Source organism: Anguilla rostrata, chromosome 4, assembly GCF_018555375.3.
Source record: "Anguilla rostrata isolate EN2019 chromosome 4, ASM1855537v3, whole genome shotgun sequence".
Classification (NCBI taxonomy): domain Eukaryota; kingdom Metazoa; phylum Chordata; class Actinopteri; order Anguilliformes; family Anguillidae; genus Anguilla; species Anguilla rostrata.
Window position 1 is genome coordinate 34278779 of NC_057936.1, and position 23635 is coordinate 34302413.

The window sequence follows — 23635 nt, forward strand, 5'->3', positions numbered from 1 at the left end:
GAACGGAAGAGTTTCATCATCTTTCAAACACTCGAGACGCTGGCGAGCGCCGCGGACGCTAGGAGCCGTCTGGCGTTAGCGCGGAGCGAGCGCGAAGCGGTCGGCAGACGTTTGATAACAGTTTAGATGTGGGGAATGAGATATTATAAACGGTGCGCTCGAGAGGCCATCTGAGAGGACTGTGATGGCGGATGCTGAGAAATAAAGCCCGTCCGGCAGCAGCTTTGTGTCTCTTGTTCCTGCCGCCGTCGATCGACTGACCCCCCGGAGGTCCCCAACCGTGGACCTTTGTAACGTCCCCATTCACAAATGAACTTGCTTGCCCTGGATTTCCCATCAGCCCCCTGGCAGGAAATGCCTGTAGCCCACGCTGTTTAAACCTGAGGTTAAACGAAAGCCTTTGAGCCGGAGTGGTGTTTTTCCTCTTTCTCACTTCAGGCTCATTTTCTCTTAACTCGGACAACGCGGCGGCTTCTCCCAGCCGTGAAATTTCCGAGCTCGCCGGTTCCGTCTCGACCGTGTCAGGTCTTCTCCTGACCCCGCGCTGACCTTTTCCGCAGCTGGGGCGGAATGGACTTGGACAGAGATTAAAGCTCTGTGGAGGGAAAAAAAACTCATGACAAAAAATCATCCACAAAAGGGCCTTTGTTTAACTTTTTTTTTTTAGTCACCATCATCATATATTAGAAATCAATAGGACCAGACACCGTTAACTGCTTGTTGCTGTTGTTCACTTCCACTAGCCGTGAAGATGATGATGAATACCTTGTACGTAAATAGAACCTGAGCCCGTCTGAAGAGACAAGCTGCCGAAGCTGAGGCTGAGTCAGCCGGCGGCGTGGTTTTCAGATGGCGGACGTGAGGCTGCTGATAAAGGTGCTGAATACGAGCGCGGCAGATCAGTCGGGGCTCTAAGTGGGACGGGCGAGCTGACGGTGCTGTGGCGAGGCTTTTGATTCGCTGACCGCGGACGCTGGAAGTGAGGCGCGAGACGGAGAGGAGCGGGCCTGGCGATGGAGCTGACTGTGCAGGGAGGAGATGTGGAGAGGTTCGTAGGAATGGCCCTGCCTGAGGTGGTGCACCACCACAGATCTCTGCGCTGCACTAGATGAGGGGTTTTGATCTGGGGTGCAGTTGGTCGCTCCGGCAACTCCCCCCACCCCCATCCCCAAGGGTTCTCTCTGCGATTTACACCGGATATACCGGGTAATCAGGACTGTTCCCCCTTAATTGCATTCCCCTCTATTTATGAGAAAAGCACAGACCTGCCTCCTAAAACTGAGCATGGGTATTGCTGCCCTAATGAGCTTTGGGCTTTATGGTATTTTTCTCATTGTTTTTAATGTATAGTTTTGTTTTCTTTAGCCCTTTTGGGAAATCGATTTCCTCATCCTTCAGCACAGGTTTTTTTTTCTTGTCCGCAGCACAAGCTGTTTTTGGTTTGGGCTGTCCAGAAGTCTTATCCTCAGATTTTCCTCTCGTATAGTGTACTGTGGGAAGCAGGGCTCGGTGGGTAATTGACAGCGCTGTGTATTGGTTCTGTTCTCCTGCCTGTTGACACCATGCCGCTCCATTAATTGTCTAATGGAGTTAAGGGAGGGAGAGGTCGCATGGCATCAGGAGGGCCTCTGTGCACTCTGACAAATGAGAGTGCACACTGACCCCCACGCGTCCTCTGCACGCAACCTTAAGCCTGTTCCAATAAGGACAGCTCTGTGCCGTACACCAGCGACGGTTCTGTGCTGTACGTCAGATACGGTTCTGTGCTGTACGTCAGATACGGTTCTGTGCTGTACGTCAGATACAGTTCTGTGCCGTAGGACTGTTCCATATGTTGGTGGTTATCAAGCCTGGAGAACCATTGGTGTGTCATGTGTGGGGCTGAAGTGGGTCATAAAATGAAATTGGGAAAATTTCAAAGGAACAGAGGTACACATCCTAAAATCAACTGCAAGGGTTGATTATTATACAGTGCCATGAAAACATATTTCCCCCCTTCCTGATTTCCTCTATTATTGCATATTTGTGACACTGAATGGTTTCAGATCATAGAAAAAAATATAATATTAGACATGGAAGCTTAATAGCTTAATTAGAAAGGGAAACTTAATAAACACAAAACACATTTTTTAAAAATAATTATTTCATTTATTTAGGGAGAAAATAATAATAATAATAATGTGAAAAAGTTACTCAATCAACCAATTAACCATATTTAATTGATGATTAGAATCAATTAAAAGGTTTGTCTGATATTACATTTTGTCTAAAGATCTGAAACCATTCAGTGTGACAGATATGCAATAATAGGTTATCAGGAAGGGGGCAAATAATTCTTCACAGCACTGCACCTGTAAAATCTATATATCATATACTTTCGTGTGAAATTCACCCTGGTCAGATGAAATGCAGCTCTAGATATATGAATTGTAGGATTGTACATGGCTGTTTCTTTACATTAGAACTGTTTCTCCTTCCACTGTCCTTCATGAGGGCCTCTGATACAAACCATGCATGTAGACGCAAGCAATGTATACTTCAGCTTGAGAACAGAAATCGGCTCTGACGCGAGGATCTGCAAGACGCGGTCAGTCCCTGCTCGAGGCAGAGATGCAGGGCGCCCAGGCAGAACAGCCCGCCGTTACGTTTCGTGAGATCGTTCGCTCCTGAGAGGACGACTTCACGGCTGAGCGCTGTAAATCAGGCCTTGAGTCTCACAGACTTCAAAGGCTTGATTTAGCTCTCTGCTACATTCTGCAGGTGCCGTACTGAGACAATACACTACGAACGTCTTGTCAACAGAACAGCCTTTTGCTGTAAATATGATTCCTGGGTGTTGAAAACGAGGCTTTGTGGTATCCCTTGCTGTCCACTAGAGGTTACTTATAAGCCGTCGCTGAAAGGCTTAAATTCTCTCCCTCTGGGCTCTCTGGCCTAGCTCGTCTTCAAATATATTCCTATTGTGAAGCCATTATCTTATTTTGCCCGAGATATTACTTTTATGAATTCGATTTGACCGAAAACGCTGCAGGGGATTTTTTTTTCCCCCTCTTACATTACTGTAAACTCTCCATAACATCGTCAGATCTTACTGACAGAGATATGACATCAGTCAGGATGGATGGCGATCAGGCAGTTCTTTGCACGCCATTACTGAAAATACAGTTAACATCGTGGCAGGGCTTCGTCGTGTTCTGGAAAAATACAAAGCTCGGATGAACCATGCTCTCATGTGATGTGAGCTCACAAAAATGTTAGATTTTGAGTGAATTAGGTGTTTCTCCCCCACAGAGGAATAGCCTTGTAAATATCCTTGATACTGAAGATGTATTAAAAAACGTTTTGCTGAAGTAGGACGTAGGATTGGAACATTTGTGAGGATATGGCCAGGGTTATTGCACAATGAGGAGTGTGATAAGTTGGATGGGATCGAGTTACAGTGTGTCAGTGGTGCTGGGCTGCCAGTCCCAGCATTGATGGACAGCAGATGGGGGGCGGGGGGGGGGGGAGTCCAGCATTGACCCCTGGCAGTGGAGAGAGGAGGCCAGGAGGGGCGACCCACAGGCCCGCTGCGAGCGCCCGTGAGGGGGGGGTCCTCCCGCAGCGCTCCCCCATCTGGAACCACTAACGGAGCGGGGGCTGCAGACAGGGCCGCCCAGCAGGGAACGCCTCACTTCTCTCCTCACCACTACTCCCAAAAGCAGGGCACTCCTGTGGCAGGGTATCCACTACACACGCATGCACACCCTCACACAAACATACCCTCGCATATGTGCATGTACACACACACACACACACCCTCATACTCTCACACACATGCACACACCTTGCACACACACCTCACACACCACACTCTCACACACACACCTGACACACACACTCACACACCCTCAACACACACACCACACCCACAAACAACTAGCAGAAACCCTCTGTACTCCTCACTCAGAGCACACACTGCAGATCAGACGAGAACCGACGATCAAAACCCTTCCTCTCACAGGCCTCCACTGCTCCACAACCCTCCATCAGACAGACCCCACACGACACACAACACAGGCAGGGTCTGACATAACAGGATCTGAATAAGGCCGGATGTCTGATACAGGCAGGCATCTGAATAGGAGGATTGATAAGGCAGGGGTCGTACGGCAGGGATCGAAAAGGCCGTGTCTTAATACGGAGGGTCTGCAGGCAAGGATCTGATCAGGAGGATCTGAATACAGGCAGGGATCTGAATACAGGCAAGGATCTGAATACAGGCAGGGATCTGAATACAGGCAGGGGTCTGAATACAGGCAAGGATCTGAATACAGGCAGAGGTCTGAATACAGGCAGGGATGTGAATACAGGCAGGGATGTGAATACAGGCAGGGATCTGAATACAGGCAGGGGTCTGAATACAGGCAGGGGTCTGAATACAGGCAGGGATCTGAATACAGGCAGGGATCTGAATACAGGCAGGGGTCTGAATACAGGCAGGGATCTGAATACAGGCAGGGATCTGAATACAGGCAGGGATCTGAATACAGGCAGGGATCTGAATACAGGCAGGGGTCTGAATACAGGCAGGGATCTGAATACAGGCAGGGATCTGAATACAGGCAGGGGTCTGAATACAGGCAGGGATCTGAATACAGGCAGGGGTCTGAATACAGGCAGGGATCTGAATACAGGCAGGGATCTGAATACAGGCAGGGGTCTGAATACAGGCAGGGGTCTGAATACAGGCAGGATTGAATACGGCAGGTCTATACAGGCAGGGATCTGAATACAGGCAGGGGTCTGAATACAGGCAGGGGTCTGAATACAGGCAGGGGTCTGAATACAGGCAGGGGTCTGAATACAGGCAGGGGTCTGAATACGGCCGCATGCTGTTGTCTGGGGGTTTCTTACTCCTCTAAACGAAACCAGCTACGGAAGCACACTGGGGGGAGGCCAGGGCACTTTCTGAATGGGGGCGTATAAAGCAGTTTGAAGCGCACTTAAAAGAGAGGAAGAATGCTCTCTGAATTCTTTTTATGGAAGAACATTACTTAATTTTTATTTTTTGGAGGGAGGGAGGGGGGGTAAAGTAAATATTGGATTTCCCCATTGCGTCTGTGTGCTTCATAAACCAGTGGGGGTTCTGGAAGTATGTGGAGAGGTGACACAGCTGGATTCTCCAAGGCCATATTATTCCACCGTGCACATCTAATACCTTGTTTTAAATAGTCTGTGGCACTGGTATTAACTGCAGTTGCCTGGTGGTTCAAATGTTTTATTAATTAATGACCCAGCAGTAATAGGAGAGTGAGGCTTAGAGTGGGGAAAGCAAATATGTGCTGTCAGTCTTGGGTTTTGAATGAATGAAATGACTTTTTGAACTGTTGAGCCAATCCGAGAATGAAATATCATTAAATCAGTGAATCGCTGATGACACTTAGTAATATAACAAGACTTATTTTATCTGTTATTAAAAGGTACTTATTTTTATAGCACCTCTGAAAAGATTTAAAAAAGGATAATTCATGAAAAATGTTTTTTCAAAAGGGTTTTAAAAGATGACGGACGTGGTTGCGTTTATCTTATCAGAGGCAGTGTTCCAGAGTGTACAGGCCTGGACTATAAAAACAGGCTCTCCCTGTGCTCCAAGTTGCCACTCATGGACAGTCAGGAGATCCTTCTCAGCTAATCTGAGCTCTGTGTAAGCAGAGCAAGGGGTTAAAGGTTCTGTAGTATAATCAGAGGGCCAGCCGGTGTCTTGCTTTTAAAGGTTCTGTAGTATAATCAAAGGGCCAGCCTGTGTCTTGTTTTTAAAGAGAATATTAGTGGAATAAGGATAGTAGTTACATGACATGGCATCTTCTGTCTGTTTTGGTAAAAGAGGAATTCTACCCTAAACTGCTTTTTTATTTGTGTAGCTGTGAGTAGAGGAGGTCTCCACCAGCTCTCTACCTGAGATATAGCCCCAAACTACTGTGCATGCTCCAGGTACCTGCTTTACTTTGGACTACAACAGGGCAGGCGCTTACAGTCTATAGCTGCGTTTCCACCAAAATTACCCGGAACTTTCAGTCCCAGGAACTACTTTACCAGGAACTAAAATGTTCCTTCAGCCAATGGTTGTCTGCGTTTCCACCGGGGTCTAAAGTACCGCGAAGATTAGGCAAATTAGCCCACTGACGTTGTTGTCGGTCCATCTGTCATATGATTTCTTCTGTAACCCCATACTACCACCAAAGTAGCCTACATTATTTTCTAATAACCGGGACAGCCCGGAGGGGTTTATTCCACTTATATACAACGGGTTACCAACAATGACTATATATGGTTACTTTTGTATTTATTGATTTTCATATATCCTCTCAAACACATTCATTAACAGCAGAATACATGCACACGTTGTTAACAATTTGCTGTTTTATTACTTTCTCGTCGTCAATTCCATATAGGCTAATCGCAAAATGACAAGAATAGAACGAAAACTCGGACTTGCGTGAAAATGTAAATTAGTAGTGGTACAGCCACCGTTTGCTTTCCTTCGAAGTTACTGCTAGCCGAGCAGCGAAGTGTGCCCTCCAGATGCGAACCATGCACCATAAATTAGTCCATAGTCTTCCTGGTCTTTTCGTGGAATTGAAAAATGGCAGTAAAATTACGGCAGTCTGAAAAAGCTAAAGGGAAGATTACTAGAATTAACCTGTTATTTTACCCGGATAAAAAGTGTGGAAGGTGATTTCCAGTTTGCTTGTACTGTATCACCAATGTTAATTATGCAGAACTACCGCATACCTCACATAACTGTATCAAACGTTTTGAGTCAATTACAACGGGCTAACAAAGAAAATCCGTAAGAAAATATTCAGCAACCGAATTAATCCGTTTGAATGTTTTGGTAGCCTACGTAATATGCTGTCCCAGCACGAATGCTTAGCATTTTATAAAACGAATACTAAAGCAAGAAAAGAACAGAAGAGCACACGTTATAATTCCAAGACGTTATAACCAAGAAGTAGGCTACTGCGCCGCATAACATACAAGTTTGATTTGAAGTTATTATGAAAATAAATTGGTTTGCCGGTGCATATTTTCAAACATGGCGGGTAATGGCGGAAAATGAATACAACACAAATGCTACGAGTACTCGACCAATCAGAAATGTTCAGCGCTGCAAGCTCCACCCAAAAGGTTCCTGTACTTTCGGAAAGTACTACCTCCCGAGCAGGAACGTTTTGGGGGGTAAAACAAAGCCCCCAGAACTAAATTTAGACCCTAGTTCCTGTGGTGGAAACGCACTGAGTTCCTCAAAAGGTTCCTAGTTCCGGGGTATAGTTCCTGCGGTGGAAACGCGGCTTATGTGTGGGCATCAGACAATGGCAGTCACTGGTTGCCAGGCCTACTGAATGCATACATCGGGGCTGGGCTATACTACTCGGCCTTGGAGCCATTTTTTGAGACAGGGTAACATTACTCGCTAGCCAGCTAGCCACTAAAGAAAGAATCTAGGTTTATGTTTTCTGTTCAGTTTACTTTCCTGCTGTAGTTCTTCTAGGAACAAAGTTGTGTGGCAAATTGGGTTAAAAGGGTTTAACTTAACTATGACTTGAATAACTGCAATTTATGCAGCCGACTCATAACGAGCTATTTCAGACACGGTCACAACTTGTGCAGTATTTGGGTCTCATAATAAATCGGGCGAGAACAGATGTTTTTATAGAATATCGGGGGTGGGTGAGGAGATGAAGGTGTTAAGCCAGGTAAGGAGAAGTGTGTGGTTGACATTGTTGACGTTCCCTCAGGAGAGCTGACACGGATATGCTCCACATCTATGTGAATACATTTCAATAAATTATCTGACAAAAATATTTTTGCGTTTGTGTCTTGCAGCATGCATTCCGGTTTTTTGTTGCTTTTCTGAAAGACAACCTGCTTGTCATTTTAGTGGAGTACAGAAGTAGCTTATGTAGGTCTGAGAAATCAAGTAGCAGTATTACTAGTTATTCTTCCAGTTAAAAACTAAAGGTTTTCAATGTAGTGTTTTTAGTCACTTTACTTTAAGTGTCGTTGCACTGTCATTGTTTGGGTCAGTTACCTCAATTCACACTGTAATTCTACCACAAGGGCAATGGTGTTTTTTTTTGGCAGAATCACGCTTTAAAAGACTGGTTGCTGGGTTCTGCACTAATTGCAGATTGGACAGATCGTGTTGGCTCCGGATACGACGGGGCCATCCAGGCCGCTTCTGGAAAGCCAAAAAGCCCCCCTCCCCCCCCCTTCCCATGACTAATGTCCTTGGCTGATGGCTCTGTACGCGTCCGTCTGCAGGATTCAGGCAAAGACCCGCGAGATTCGCGAGAGGCAGGCCCGCGAGAGGGACTACGCCGAGATCCAGGACATCGACGCCTTCCTGAGCGCGGAGGAAGAGCACCCGTACGCCGGCATCGGGTCCCTGGACTCCTCCATAGACAGCGGCTACAACCGGCCCCAGAGCCCCCGGGATGACGGGCAGCCCCTGGAGGCCCTGTACGCGCAGGTCAACAAGCCCCGCAACGGCCGCCCTCCCTCCGCCGACAGGTAGGGGGCGACGCTGGCTCACCGCCGCTTTTTATTTATTTATTTTCGTCTGTTTCACTGGCTTAGTGCCTTCGGTGCTTTGCTTAAAGCGAAGAAGAAGCCCGGAAGATAACTTCATATGAAGTTTTAATCCTCCAAACCCCGCACGCCTTCTCTTAGACAGGTCTTACAGCAACGTAAACCATCAATAATTCTCGGGGTGTGAAAATTTAATAACGTACTGTCTCTCTTATTATCCGGGATCATGATAAGTCCTCCGCACACCTTGTCAGAAGGCGAGCCGAGTTGCTGTCAGTTCACCTGCGTCTCCCCTCGGAGCCGGAAAGTCATTATTGCAGGTGTTCGCCTAAACGTGGGATGTTTAATGCACAAAAAAGTCTTATTTAAAAAAGACGCTGTTGATGCTATGGATTTTTAGTGCGATTCTATTGTGTAAGCACCAAAGATCAGTATCGAACTGAATACCAATATTGTGCCGTGTACAATGAGTCTGCTGTTTTATCAGTAATTCATACTTTTTGTATGTAAGTTTCATACGCTGACCTTGGCAGTCGCCAACAAGGGTTTGGGATTCTGAGGGTCTTCTGTGAAGTGACTGTGCTTCAGTGCACACGTGTTCCCGCCGTCTTGGCATGCTGCCTTTCTCCTCCTCAACTGGACACGCACACACGAGCACCCGTTAACGCAAACAACTTTGCAGAGAGATTATCTGTGGAAGCGCAAAATGTGCTTTTCTGTCATTTTTAAAAAAATCTTTAATTCCACTGTTTTTTCATTCGTTCACACGCACACTGCATTCTCCTCTTTTTCAGTCGCTCCTAATTAGGCGTTCTAGCTAATTGTTTCGCGGTCGCGAAAACGAGCGTCTTAGCGTAGCGCCTTAGCATCGGCTTCCCCGCCGGCGCGGCCCCGAGTCGCCGCGGTCTGTAATGAACCCACTGCGCGGAGCGGCACCTGCCAGTCACCCTGAGCCGCTGACCTTTCCCTGAGCTTAGCCCCGGGCCTGAGGGGGATTTCACACTCTATTCCCCCAAATAAACTGTGAAATCGTGCGCCCGGCAACACCTGTAGCCTGGGGAAAAAAAAAAGCAAAAAAGCAATCAGCTCTCCGCGCCGGTTTGTTTACGGCGGCACGGCGGCGGCGGCGGCGGCGCGTGGACCCCGGACCGCGGGCGAGAGCCATCCGAGGGCTCTGCCAAGGTGATTGCGTTGGACGTAATCAACTTTGCGACGGAGCGGAGAATTACTTTCGCCTCGGTTGGTTATTTACGGCCCGGCTGCGTTAGCGTACGCGCCCGTCCAAGCCGAGAGAGCCGGAGAGCTCGCGGGCTCTGTTATAGACCGCGGCGTTCAGTTCAGAGCCTGCAGTTTTCTTATTTTCTGATATTTAGGCCTCGGCGAAATAAAATGAAAAAATTCCGTTTGCGTCAGAGACGTTAATGGCCGCTCGGAGAGAAGCCGCACGAACGCCGCTCCGCGTTCCTCGTGAGGTTGGTCTCCGGCAGTTCATTTGACGCGACTGACTTCAACTTTTGATATTGTTTTGCTGTATCCAAGTTTTGCTGAAGTCTAAAAAAAAAGAGAGCGATTAACAAATTCAGTGAGTGCTGTATTACTGGAATCATTAACGCATTAGCGCACAAATTTACTTTTGCGTGCCGGTCAGTTATTGGCAATTATCTCATTGAGTCTCCGCGGCGATAGCGGAACTATTTATATCGTGTGTTTATCGCATTTCTCTGAGAAAACAGCTCTGCGAAGTTCTTGCCGCATGAGGACCGTAATTGCAAACAGATGCACCATTACCTCTCGTGCGATTCTGAAATGATTTTCTCGGTAATGACTGCTTGTCGCTGAATGGCTTCACCCCGGCCAAAACCTGACTCCCCCCTCCCCCCCCCAACTGGAACAAAACAACGTCGTCTTTCGACTCGCGAATTGGTGACACATCCTTTCCGGGTCAGGTTTCTGCTGACACTTTTTAGATTGCGCTCCTAACTGCTGTGGTTGTCGCCGGGGGTTTGGGGACAGGGAGTGAGCCTTTTCCGCTCTGCCTGTCCTGTCCTGTAATGGCGGCTCTGCAGCCCTCGTTCGTCCTCCGGGTTGCCATGGCGGATCCGGAGAAGGGGGCACGGAAGCGTTGCCAGGCGGGCGTCGGAGAAGCGCCTGTCAGCGGGGCGCGCCGCTGTCGAAACGCCTCGGCCCCGGCTGCCATTCACCGCCACCTGCCCTCCCCAGGCCGCCTCCCCACGTCAACATTGTTCTCTGGCTCATTTTCAGCAGACCGTCATGTGAAACGGCAAAGTCTTTTCTTCGAGATCATTGGCTGGAAACGCCGCTTTTATGATCGTTCCACAGTAACGGGCACTGATGCACGTTAGGGGGTGTCAGTATTCCTTTGTGTGCGCGCGTGTGTGTGTGTGTGTGTGTATGTGCATGTGTGTGTGTGCACGTGCGTATGTGTGTGTGTGTGTGTGCGCGTGTGTGTGTGTGTATGTGCATGTGTGTATGTGTGTGTGTGCAGACTAAGCCTGTGATAATAAGCCCTATATTATTCTAAATTTATTTCACGTTTTATGATTCAAACTCTTTTTTTTTAACCTGCGTTTTATGCTTGATTTGATTCTTGGTCCTTTTTGGACGAAACTTTGTGGCACTGCCCCTGACACTGTTAGTCTCATTTTAAAAAAGAAAGGATGTCTTCGGTTGGTGTCGGCTTGTTTTTCTGAAATGTACCATACAGAATTAGATTTCCCCAGTGATTAGCTGCTCATCCAGCTATTTATCTGCATTCATCGTTAGCTCAGACGTTCCCAGTTTGTATTAAAAATAGCTTAAACCACTTCACATCCAAGCAGCTATTTACTGCTGGCAGTCGGTTGTTCTTCTCTATTTCACCAAAACAAACATAACAGTAATATAACCCGCCAACAACATTGTGCATTTCTAACTTAACTCAGTATGAAGAAAAGGAGAGTAAAATTACTTGGTTTTTGTATTTTGAAAAGTCTGTGAAATACAAAGTTGTAAGTATTTTCAGTACTTCAAGGTTGCATGTCCTGGAGTGCTGGGTTGTGAAAAGTGCTGATTGACTGACTAATGGTTTTTGTTCAGCAGAATAAAAACAGAACACCTTTGAGGTTTTCACGTTTGGCTGTGACACGAATGAAAAGAAAAACAGATGAGACGATAAGAGGGAAATGAACTTCCTTTGGGAAGGTCGCAGAACAGGAAGTGGATTAGAACCTGGGAAAAAGAATTCAACCTTTTCTGTCAATCACAGCTGAGATTAATATACAGTGCAGTAACGCATTTTTTTTCCTCTGGCCTTAATTTTGCGTTTCAGCGTTTGAATTCTGCCTCGAAATTGCTAGCAAAAATTGTTGTGGTACTCCTGCACAGCTGCAAGAGTTTCTATTTGTGCTGTTTATTGGAAGTCAGATACAATTCAGGCGGTATATGTAGCCCGATACTGGAAGGATCCATTTAGCTGGCTCTGTCTGACACCTGATGCCTGTTATGTTAGGGTTCTGGCTCTTTGGTTTGGGTGTTTTTTCGTCTTTACTCCAGTGTAGTCACGGTGGCCACCATTAACCCCTGCCTCCCAGTCATCTTTATTTCCCCTGACAAACAGCATCACTAGTACTTATGCAGTCTGCAGCAATTAGAATCTATTACAGTTAGAGTGATTTGGGGTTTTCAAAAAAACCCCTGTGTTGTGTGTGGAGTGTGGCCCCCGCTGTGGCCCCTGCGGTTGTGGAATCCGTGTAATTTGTTGTTTCACTTGTTTCATCTGCAGTGATTTAAGTTTGGGCTGTCAGCCCCTGTAATTGGGAGAGAGTCGTCCTCCGCCTGGGAACTCCCAGATGGGGTTTCCTGAAAACAAAGGCCCGTTCTGTGGGCTCCGCGGGCTAGGGCGGGGCGGGGGAAGGCGGCTCACCCGCGCGGGGGCGCTTCGCTATTCGCGTTTGCTCTCCGGGACGGTCGCCCGCTCCCCTGCGTTTCGCAGTCGTAATAATTAGCATTATCTGCGATTTCTTAAAAAAAGGGTATTGTTGCCGGAGACATCTGGTGATTATCACGTGACCCCTGTCGCGTCTGAGAGCGGCGCCTCGTCGCCGTTAGGCGGGAGAACGGAGCCGGGCCCTCAGCCGCGAGGGAAGCGCCGGTCCCCACCGGACAGAGCTGGAATGCGCCGCGCTTTTCAAACCTTCCAGACCACCTTTAAATAAATACCTCTCACACAGCTTCGAAGACACAGCGGGTAAAATGCGAGAAGCCAAAAGCACACCGAAGGTGCTGAAAAAACATATCTGCGGTTCATTTGGCTGAATTTCCAAAAAAAAAAAGGTTACGCGTTATTTCATAGTCTTTTAATTGAGCAAAGAGCGTGCTCAGAATTGAAGGCTGCGTTGAAAAGTGTGTGAAAGTTGTGTCATGATCCACAGTGAGCCCTGAACCTGTACCTGGGTGGGTCTGCACAGATTTCAGGTTTGGTGGCTGTGCGGCTGCAAAGGAAATTAGCGGGTCTGGGACTGCGCTAATGGAATCCTCAATGGAGCTAATTCTGAGTTGTACCTGTACTGTTGCAGTGCGTGTACATTGCCAGCTAGTTACATTGATATGTTTTTTAAAAGTTGTGCTTGATCAGTATCTGTGTTTATCTGTTTGGTGGTTTATAGTCAGTAACTTACTTGCTTCTATTGACTTTATTTTAAAAAATAATAATAATAATTTGACCTACAGCCTTCTTGGTGCATGTATTGTGCATTTATTGCTAATGCAACTGATTTATAAAACGCCATAGTTGATCATTAGCAAATGCAATTGTTTTTACATGTGTCATTCCACATGCAGATGTAAAATGCTATTATGAATTGCATAAAATTTCGGGAACAGTTATCTGGAAAATGTGTGCTACAAACACGCATTCCCTCTATGCTGTCAGGCACATCGATACGATTTTAACAAACAAATTCAACCAATTTTTGTTCCAGAATTGAATAATGAGTGGAACAAAGATCTAATCTTGGGATTGCATCCTAAATGTTGAACACACAAACTGTCTCAATAATATCACTAACTAGTCCGCTTTCTGTGCGCTAAGGTTTCAGTTTACCGCATCACTATCCTGTAATTTGCATATCTTTGCACAGTGGACCATGATAGGTTTGACATATTTGTGACATCACAAATTTTGCTTGTACTTGCATATTTCCAACTCGGGTTTCAGGGATGTTGGGGAGAAGCTCTCTGTCTACCATGGAAGAATGTGGAAAAGGTGCTCTGATGATGAGTTCTGTACAAAAATCTATCTGTTTAGTGAAATTCATGCTGACAAGAGGGGTTAACCAGTGAAAAACAAACATGTTTTTGAGTGAAGAGGGTCTTTAATGAGGCAGTTATTACAATGCTTAAAAAAATATTGCATGATATTTTACGATGTCAAGAATACCAGCTGTACCATTTAAGGTAGCCATGGAAAAGCAAAATACACTACACCTACACAAACACCAGTGCCGCTAGGTAAACTCAGTATTGAAGCCAGCCAGCTAGCCTACTGATAGCAACAGAACGTCTGCAGGCCTTTGCTACAAAGGGGATCAAAAATGCAATTTCAGATACCAGTGTTAATGCTAAAAATCCATTCCGCGCAATGTATTCTGTGTTCTTGTGTCACTGGAGCCTGTCCCATGGCTGTTTAGCAAAAGCAACTTGCCCGGCCAGCTATATTTTGAAAGTGTTTCTTGCTGCTCCAGAACATGACGAGAGAGACATTTCCACACAGTTCTGGAATCCCTCCACGTACGCTCTTCCCTTCACTCATAAACTAAGTTGTGAAACCTGTCATCCATCCACAGAGCGGTTGAAAACCGCAGTACATGCTGTCAAAATCTCCAGCCAGAATATTTCTGTTGGTTCAGTTTTCATTTTATTTGTTTTTCGGCTCTCTGAGGTAATAGCTTTCTCATAGTTCAGCATGGCAGCCATATCCAGAGGGCATGAATTCTAAACTAAATTCAGGTCACGTTTTTTATTCGTGACTGGCTGTAGTTTATTCGTAATTGTGAAACTGTATAATTAATTATTTTCTATGATTTGTGTAAGTGTATTTTCAGATTACCGGAATGCCATTACTTCTTGTCCAAATGCTTCTCTGATTTTTTTTTTGCATCTTTATCACAGACATGACTGCAGGGTTTCTCTCTGTCTCTCTTATTATGTATTGAATATTGTGTTTTCAGTGTGCCTGAAAATTGACACAATGCTAAAACTCACCTTACAGCAACCATGAAGCCAAGTTTATAAATTGAACACGATCAGCCGCAGGTGGTCCAAAGCGAAGACTCTGATTGCTAAACCCAGTCGGTTAGGGGAAAAGTTGATCCCGAAAGGATTCCCTGACAATCGTTATAAAAGCGATTACATGAAAGCCAATAACAGTAATGGTTATGGTGTGTTTTAATATTCTGAGTGTGTAATGTAGGCACAAAATGACTTGCTAACCTCTCGTCAGTGTTACACTTATATAAATATAAATAGTGGAGCAGGGGGAGGAGCAGAGGAACCTTCCTCTGTGAAGGAGCACCGCCATGCATTGTGCCCAATCTCTCCGCTTGATGGGATGTTGTAGAGGCTTAAGGGAGGAAAAACTAATGGAGTGGATCTGTGACTGTGGCTCTTCGCTCCACATGCTGATGTAGGAATCGAACACCACACTGGTGGCAACCATCTTGTATGCAGGTCACTTTGAGCATTCCCTGCCTCAAGTCGAGCAAGTGAGCATGAAGAAGCTAGTCATTTTTGGATTGAAATGGGTTCCTGAACTGAGGTGACCCTTTGAAAATAATCAGACGGCTAGACCTTGGGGTTGTGCCTCACCACCACTTATACAACCCACTGGCTTCTGTAAGCAGCAGTGTGTAGATGAGTGGGTAGGGAGTGCACCTTGAAACCAGAAGGTTATGGGTTCAGATATTGCATTTTGGCACTGCTGAGCAAGGTCATTAACACTAATCATATCAGAAAATGGCCTACTGGTAATGTATTAATGGAACAAAAAGTCCACAAATATATGTCCTTGATCTTGCTTTTAGAGTATGTCAGTCAGAGGTTTAATGCAACTGTAAAGCTAAAATGAGCGAGCAGGATCTTATTAAAAAGTGGTAAAGATGTGAGCGCTCTGCCAAACAGAGTCATAAATGATTTCTGAAATTCTGTCTCAAATTTTACTGCTGCACCATGGGATTATTCAGTCTCTATACTGTATGTACTGTGTATATGTATGTGTCTACGATCATAGATAGATAGATAGATAGATAGATAAAGTATGTTGATAGATTATTACTTTTGAAATGCTCTCAGCCATTACAATCTTGAAAACCTTAAGGTTGTCATCAACACTGAACTCTGGAAGTAATGGCTGGAATAGGCAGAAAGGGACTTGAAAGCATTGTATTTATAAATTCGTATCTCTCTATTATTATTCTGAATATCAAAATCATATTTGAATACATTATGACTGTCAACGAGTGCTTATCCTCTCTGTTTGCTAATACCATAGAATGCTGAGCCTTTCAAAAAGAGCCCTAATTGCCCATTTAAGGCTGAGATGTATATCCACAATGGGCTGGTTATGTGCTGTCAGGCTGCCCCTAATGTTATCAACTATAAATGAGGGGGACATTCAATCTAAACTGCATGATGCTCCGTACTTAACTTTAGACATTCAAGTAAGTAATTCCTCTTTTTCCCCCCTTCTTCTTACCCAATGCATTTCAATAAGTTCAATAACTGACAAACTCAGGGTAATGTTCTCTATAAAAATGGGGAGGGAAAGGCACTGGACTCCCTCGCTTACATTCCGCTCGAGCGAAGCGCGAGAGCAGGACTCCAGGGCGGGTTGATTGAGCCGTCTCTAAACGCCAGCGAACGCAACGGGAAAAAAAAGGACGCTTAACGCTAATGCGCGGGGAGAGGCGAAAGGACAGCCGCCCTCCTCAGACGGACAGGTGACATGGCGGCCCCCCCCCCCGGGACGGCGTACAATCCGGAGGGATGCGACAGGGGGTCAGCACCCCCGCGGAGAACCCCAAACTGACAGGTGCCAAACTCAGTGTAAAGACAACCGCCGCCTAACGGCCGGCCTCCACAGTACTGTCAGTTATTCATCTGGTTCTTCTTCTGTGGCAAGGCCTTCACATGGGGAGGGTTAGAGTAAGGAGGTATCATCTGTGACCAGGCCTTCACATGGGGAGGGTTAGAGTAAGGAGGTATCATCTGTGACCAGGCCTTCACATGGGGAGCATTAGAGTAGGGAGGTATCATCTGTGACCAGGCCTTCACATGGGAGGTTAGAGTAGGGGTATCATCTGTGACCAGGCCTTCACATGGGGAGGGTTAGAGTAGGGAGGTATCATCTGTGACCAGGCCTTCACATGGGGAGGGTTAGAGTAGGAGGTATCATCTGTGACCAGGCCTTCACATGGGGAGGGTTAGAGTAAGGAGGTTCATCTGTGACCAGGCCTTCACATGGGGAGGTTAGAGTAGGAGGTGTAATCTGTGACCAGGCCTTCACATGGGGAGGTTAGAGTAAGGAGGTATCATCTGTGACCAGGCCTTCACATGGGGAGGGTTAGAGTAAGGAGGTCTCATCTGTGACCAGGCCTTCACATGGGGAGGGTTAGAGTAAGGAGGTCTCATCTGTGACCAGGCCTTCACATGAGGAGGGTTAGAGTAAGGAGGTCTCATCTGCGACCAGGCCTTCACATGGGGAGGGTTAGAGTAAGGAGGTTTCATCTGTGACCAGGCCTTCACATGGGAGGGTTAGAGTAGGGAGGTTCATCTGTGACCAGGCCTTCACATGGGGAGGGTTAGAGTAAGGAGGTTCATCTGTGACCAGGCCTTCACATGGGGAGGGTTAGAGTAAGGAGGTATCATCTGTGACCAGGCCTTCACATGGGGAGGGTTAGAGTAAGGAGGTCTCATCTGTGACCAGGCCTTCACATGGGGAGGGTTAGAGTAGGGTGGTGTAATCTGTGACCAGGCCTTCACATAGGGAGGGTTAGAGTAGGGAGGTTTCATCTGTGACCAGGCCTTCACATGGGGAGGGTTAGAGTAGGGAGGTTCATCTGTGACCAGGCCTTCACATGTGGAGGGTTAGAGTAGGAGGTCTCATCTGTGACCAGGCCTTCACATGGGAGGGTTAGAGTAAGGAGGTATCATCTGTGACCAGGCCTTCACTGGGGAGGGTTAGAGTAAGGAGGTATTATCTGTGACCAGGCCTTCACATGGGGAGGGTTAGAGTAGGGAGGTATCATCTGTGACCAGGCCTTCACATGGGAGGGTTAGAGTAGGGAGGTATCATCTGTGACCAGGCATTCACATGGGGAGGGTTAGAGTAGGAGGTATCATCTGTGACCAGGCTTCACATGGGGAGGGTTAGAGTAGGGAGGTATCATCTGTGACCAGGCCTTCACATGGGGAGGTTAGAGTAAGGAGGTATCATCTGTGACCAGGCCTTCACATGGGGAGGGTTAGAGTAAGGAGGTCTCATCTGTGACCAGGCCTTCACATGGGGAGGGTTAGAGTAGGAGGTATCATCTGTGACCAGGCCTTCACATGGGAGGGTTAGAGTAAGGAGGTATCATCTGTGACCAGGCCTTCACATAGGAGGGTTAGAGTAGGGAGGTATCATCTGTGACCAGGCCTTCACATGGGGAGGGTTAGAGTAGGGAGGTATCATCTGTGACCAGGCCTTCAGCATGGGGAGGGTTAGAGTAGGGAGGTATCATCTGTGACCAGGCCTTCACATGGGGAGGGTTAGCGTAGGAGGTATCATCTGTGACCAGGCCTTCACATGGGGAGGTTAGAGTAAGGAGGTATCATCTGTGACCAGGCCTTCACATGGGGAGGGTTAGAGTAGGAGGATCATCTGTGACCAGGCCTTCACATGGGGAGGGTTAGAGTAGGGAGGTATCATCTGTGACCAGGCCTTCACATGGGGAGGGTTAGAGTAGGGAGGTATCATCTGTGACCAGGCCTTCACATGGGGAGGGTTAGAGTAGGGAGGTATCATCTGTGACCAGGCCTTCACATGGGGAGGGTTAGAGTAAGGAGGTATCATCTGTGACCAGGCCTTCACATGGGGAGGGTTAGAGTAAGGAGGTATCATCTGTGACCAGGCCTTCACATGGGGAGGGTTAGAGTAAGGAGGTATCATCTGTGACCAGGCCTTCACATGGGGAGGGTTAGAGTAAGGAGGTCTCATCTGTGACCAGGCCTTCACATGGGGAGGGTTAGAGTAGGGAGGTATCATCTGTGACCAGACCTTCACATGAGGAGGGTTAGAGTAAGGAGGTATCATCTGTGACCAGGCCTTCACATAGGGAGGGTTAGAGTAGGGAGGTATCATCTGTGACCAGGCCTTCACGTGGGGTGGGTTAGAGTAGGGAGGTATCATCTGTGACCAGGCCTTCACGTGGGGAGGGTTAGAGTAGGGTGGTGTAATCTGATGTGGATAAGCACTTCACACAGAGTTGGAGACATACTGAGGTGTGTTGGGGGAATATGGCTGTGTTTTAATCTGTGTGGGTGTAGGGTTTTACAGCCAGTGCAGCGGCAATCTCGCACCCGGGATGCACTTCACACCGCCACCGCGGCTTCGACGCAGCTGTCCGCCGCCGTTAATGTCACTTCCTGCTCCCCATTTCACGACAGCTCAGCCGCAAATGCACGTCTGGCACAGGAGCACCGTCCCCCCCCCCCCGTCCCCCCCGCAGAGGAGCATCCCTGCAGACCGTCCTCTTCCTTCTTCGCCAGGGCCAATCGTTGCCGTCCTGCGGTCGATGCGACCCCGGGCGAACGCTGGGAGAAGCGTTTGGCTTCCCCTGACATACCGGGGGTTTGCTATTTGCGATACAGAGTGGCGTGACTCTGTTCCAGGCCTGCTCTCCTCAGATAATGCCATTCAAGCAGCGTCTGTCCTCCGAGTTTCTGAATACCCCACGGATGTGAGTTTGATGTGAAAGAGCGCAGGAACCTGGGTAATTCTTCCACAAACCTGCCGTATCCATGCGTGAAAGGGGTGTTGAGCTCTTCAGATGCTGCAGAATGCTAACAGAATTTCAGAATGCTAACAGGAAAGCGCCATTTATGACAAATGGAACAGGATGTGTGAATACATTTGAATAGGACAATTTACCCTATTTATTTTTCTGTTTGGCTGTTTTAATTTACCGAATTAGTTAAATTATTCGATAATGCGCTGACACGTAAGTAAAGGAGAATAAACGACGACCGCCGGTGTGCGATGTGAGCACCGAATCCCTCCTCTCATCAGCCTCTGGAAAGGGAATAACCCGCGTTTCTGCCGCGTGTAATAGATATCCACTCTTAACCGGGCCTCTTTAGATTATGCTAATTGCAGCTTCGCTACGGTAACAAATTGGCCTGATTTATTCATCGCTCACTGTGTCGTCAGGGGTTTTCTGTTATAAGACGCCTCTAATATCATGACTGGCTCCAATATTTCTTTTTTCTCTGCCAAGCCAAACAAATGCTAAAAGCAGTTTCTGTGTTCTCAAATTGTCCCCCCCATATTCTCTGTGGTACTACTGACCCCCCCCCACCCACCTATTTGGAAGATAATCCTCTGCTTGTGACATCTGCTTATGTTGCATTTTGCCAGTCCTCTTGACGATGCCGACTGTAAAAAATAATGATTCAGAGAATAGGGAGTGGCCACCGTTCAGCCCCGCCTCCGTTGGGTGCCTGGCGACAGGACGCGGTTTGGCCCACCCTCGTTTTGGGGAAGGGGCTCTCGCCGCTCTTCGTTTTCTCGGCTGCGGACGTGTGCCACACGCGTCCATCTTCTCCACGGACTCCACCGCTCTACACCGCGCCATCACTGTACTGCCTGAGAGTCCGAGGGCCTTAATGCTCTAAACGCACACGGGCCTTATCTCCCGGCCCGCGCCTCCATAGCCGGAGTATTTGGGAGGCAAAGCAAGTGAATTATCTCCCACGTCTCTTTTCATTCCACACACCCCCCCCTCCCCCCCCTTTCTGGAGAGGGCCCTCTGGGATGTATAAGATGAGACGCTCCATTCGGAGGCAATTTATCTTCTCTGTTTGTACCGCTCCGTTCATTTAGAAAAGTAAACAGGCCGAGGGGGGGGGGGGACGGGCTCGCGGCGTGCTGTAAATGCGGAGGGGCGCGGCGGGCGTACGTATGCACACGCGCCTTTATTGACGGCCCTCGCCGAGCGGGTCCTCCCGGCCCTGATGAATTCCGGCAGGACGCGGGGCGGGCGTCGGCCTCGTTCGCTGCCGTGCGCCAGGGCAGATGAAGAGGCGTCGCGTTTGGATTCAGCCCGGCCCCGCGATCGGCCCGCCGCGCCGCGCCAAAGGGCAATTAATTCAGCGCGATCAGCCGGAGTGAACAGCCGGCTGATCCCTCGCCGTTCCGCCGGCGCGCTGCCGACCCGCTGCCGACCCGCCGCCGACCCGCCGAAGCGCCGACGCGGCTTGCGACGGACAGACGGCCGCTCACGCTGACGGCAGACTTCAGCGGAACGGTGAAACGATGCCGTGGGAGAATTGGGTGAAGTGACTGGCCCCTTTGAGGCGGCCTTTGGGTGAATCTGTTCGATCAGCTCGTTGGTTTTTAGCTCTCACAGTAAATGCAGACGGCTTAATAACAACGACTGCCTGCCTTCTGATTGGTTCATTGTGTAAAATTCAGTGAATAACTGAGAGGTGCAGTGTTACGCCTCGCATCCTGTTTTATTCAAACGCATCGGTACACATGTTTCCTAGCCAGAGGTTGAGGCCCCTGCTGATGCAGTTAGGCCTCTAATGGAAGTGTTAAGCTTTGCATAAATCGTCAAGCGTGAGGTATGAAAACCAGGGGCAGAATTTCTCATCTCATCAGCTGGTTCCCGCGCGCTGTCCTCCTTTTTCAGCCCGCGGACTCAGTGTATTTGACAGTTTTCACATGATGGATAACCCAATTCTGTAACCTAATCACGGGTCCCACCGCAAACATCCTCAGGTTCACTTTCAGTTATGTGCAGCGCTCACACGCTTTCCAAAAATAGTCTCTGTAGTAAATTTGATTGAAAACCAGGTGACCACAGAGCACAAAGACATCACATTTCTTCCCCCTCTCTCTCTCCCCCTCTCTCTTTCTCTCTCTCTCTCTCTCACTCTCTCTTTCTCTTTCTCTCTCTCTCTCATTCTCTCTCTCTCCCTCCCCCGTCTCTGACATTGTGATTGGGCGCTCCGTCCTCTTTGTCAGCAGGGCAGGTTCTCCCCCGGTGGGGCGGTGGCAGGCCAGTGTGGGGTGTGGGCCGTATGAATGCGTTCCACTCTGTGGACTGTGTGCGCGTCCGTCGGCCAGCGGAGGGGCGCTTATTTGACTTGGTTCTAATTGTTCCCTGGCAGCTCCGCTTGCCGGCCTTCCAAACCCCCCCCAATCCACCCCCACCCGCACCCCCACCCAGCCGTTGGCTTGGGCGCAGCCTCCACCGTGCTTTCCCGTTGCCGTTTGGCTGCCCTGATTGCGCTGCAGTGTGGGAGGGGAAAGTGGAGCAGGCTGAAATTCAGCAGCGTCAGTGCCAGCGCCTTACAGTAATAAGCTGGACCCGGCTTCCTCTGCCGTCTCCCCGATTCCCCGAAAAACCCCAAGCGGAGCGGAGCGGGCTGTTGCTTCTGTGAGAACCGAGCCGGAAGTCCGCCCCTGCTTACTGCATCTACGGAGAAGGACTGGTATGTCCCTGACCACTGTAACATCCATTCAGCATAATTATGAGTAACCCCAATCAGCCAGCCGCTTCGCATATATTCCACCGTGCGTTCGCTTATGCGACGAGGCCATTCGGACGGGGGACCAGGCCCTTTCAAGGACATTTCCCCACGGGGTAAAATGGCCACTGATTTAAATTCGCGTAAACATGACTTTAGTTTAATTCTAAGTATATATATATTTTTAACAGTAGCTCTGAGTGGATTCCGGAGTGAGGTCAGAAATAGGAATTACGTTTAAGAACATGAAACAGTTGGCACCCTTGAACGCCACGATTTTGGGAAGGCGAGCTCCTAATGAGGGCACAGGACAAGTGCGAGCGCCCTACAGCTTCCCCGCTGCCTTGATTACACGCCACTCCGTCCACTCCTGATGGAACAATCCTCCCGGATCATTCACATTCAGCAGAGATGCGCACATCAGATGCTCCTTTTGGAACACGGGCTCTGTGGTCTTAATACCTTGTCATGTGAGATGGTACCTAGTGCTGTTTTTTTTCTTTCTGAGCGCGCTCCTAAGCCGGATGAGGAGTTTACATTAATCTGAAGCCGGGCACCGTGTATGGGGATCCTAATTAGATTTGCGGCGCTTGCCGTCGAGCCAGCGAGCCTGTACGATCAGTCAGAACAACGGGCATTAGTTTGCTATTGTAAGGGCGGCGTACGTATCCTCCGCCAATTGTTTTTCGCAATCTCCCCCCCCCCCCCTTCTTCTTTGAACAAACTCCGAGCGGCGAGCCGGATCGCGCGGATCCGTTCGGCGATTAGCATAACGGACGAGGAGGCGAGAAGCGAAGGACGGGGCGGCGGGAAGTGGAAATTAATTTTTCCGACGCCTCGGCTCGTAAGCGGATTTGCAAGGTGTCTGAAAACAAGCCCGGCTTTGGGCTGGCTGCAGACACCTCACGATGCGGCGCGGTGGTAAAAATAGCGCCCTGGCGCTACCGGCGTGCGGGTTCTTCAGACATCACGTCTCTCAGGTTGTCTGCGAGCAGTCCTTCGCTCATACTCTCCCATTTAATGAACTACCTTCGCTAATAAAACGACTGCAAGTGAACTGTGTCTGGCGAGGAACAATTTGAGCGTTACGTTAGACTCCTCCTGGTCCTGCATTCAGCATTGAACAGGCAGCAGAGACCACGGGAGCGGGTATCGCATAACCCGAGACAGGGACCCCGCGAAGCCGACAGGTAGAGCAGAGCGGCCGGCAGCGTTTTTTAATGACAAAGAATTGCTTGTGGAAATTGCGTTAGCGGTTTGGGAGGGAGTAACG

At 48.4% G+C, this 23635-nt stretch overlaps 1 protein-coding gene across 7 annotated transcripts in view; it reads left to right on the plus strand.

The window, feature by feature from the left end:
* The window catches only part of pard3aa (par-3 family cell polarity regulator alpha, a), a 383309-nt gene that overhangs the window by 298355 nt on the left and 61319 nt on the right, over positions 1-23635 (plus strand). For all 7 annotated transcript variants that reach the window (XM_064332355.1, XM_064332358.1, XM_064332352.1 and 4 more), the window contains one exon: positions 8308-8556. In XM_064332355.1, the coding sequence (XP_064188425.1) occupies positions 8308-8556 (249 nt within the window). The remainder of the gene's footprint in view (positions 1-8307; positions 8557-23635) is intronic.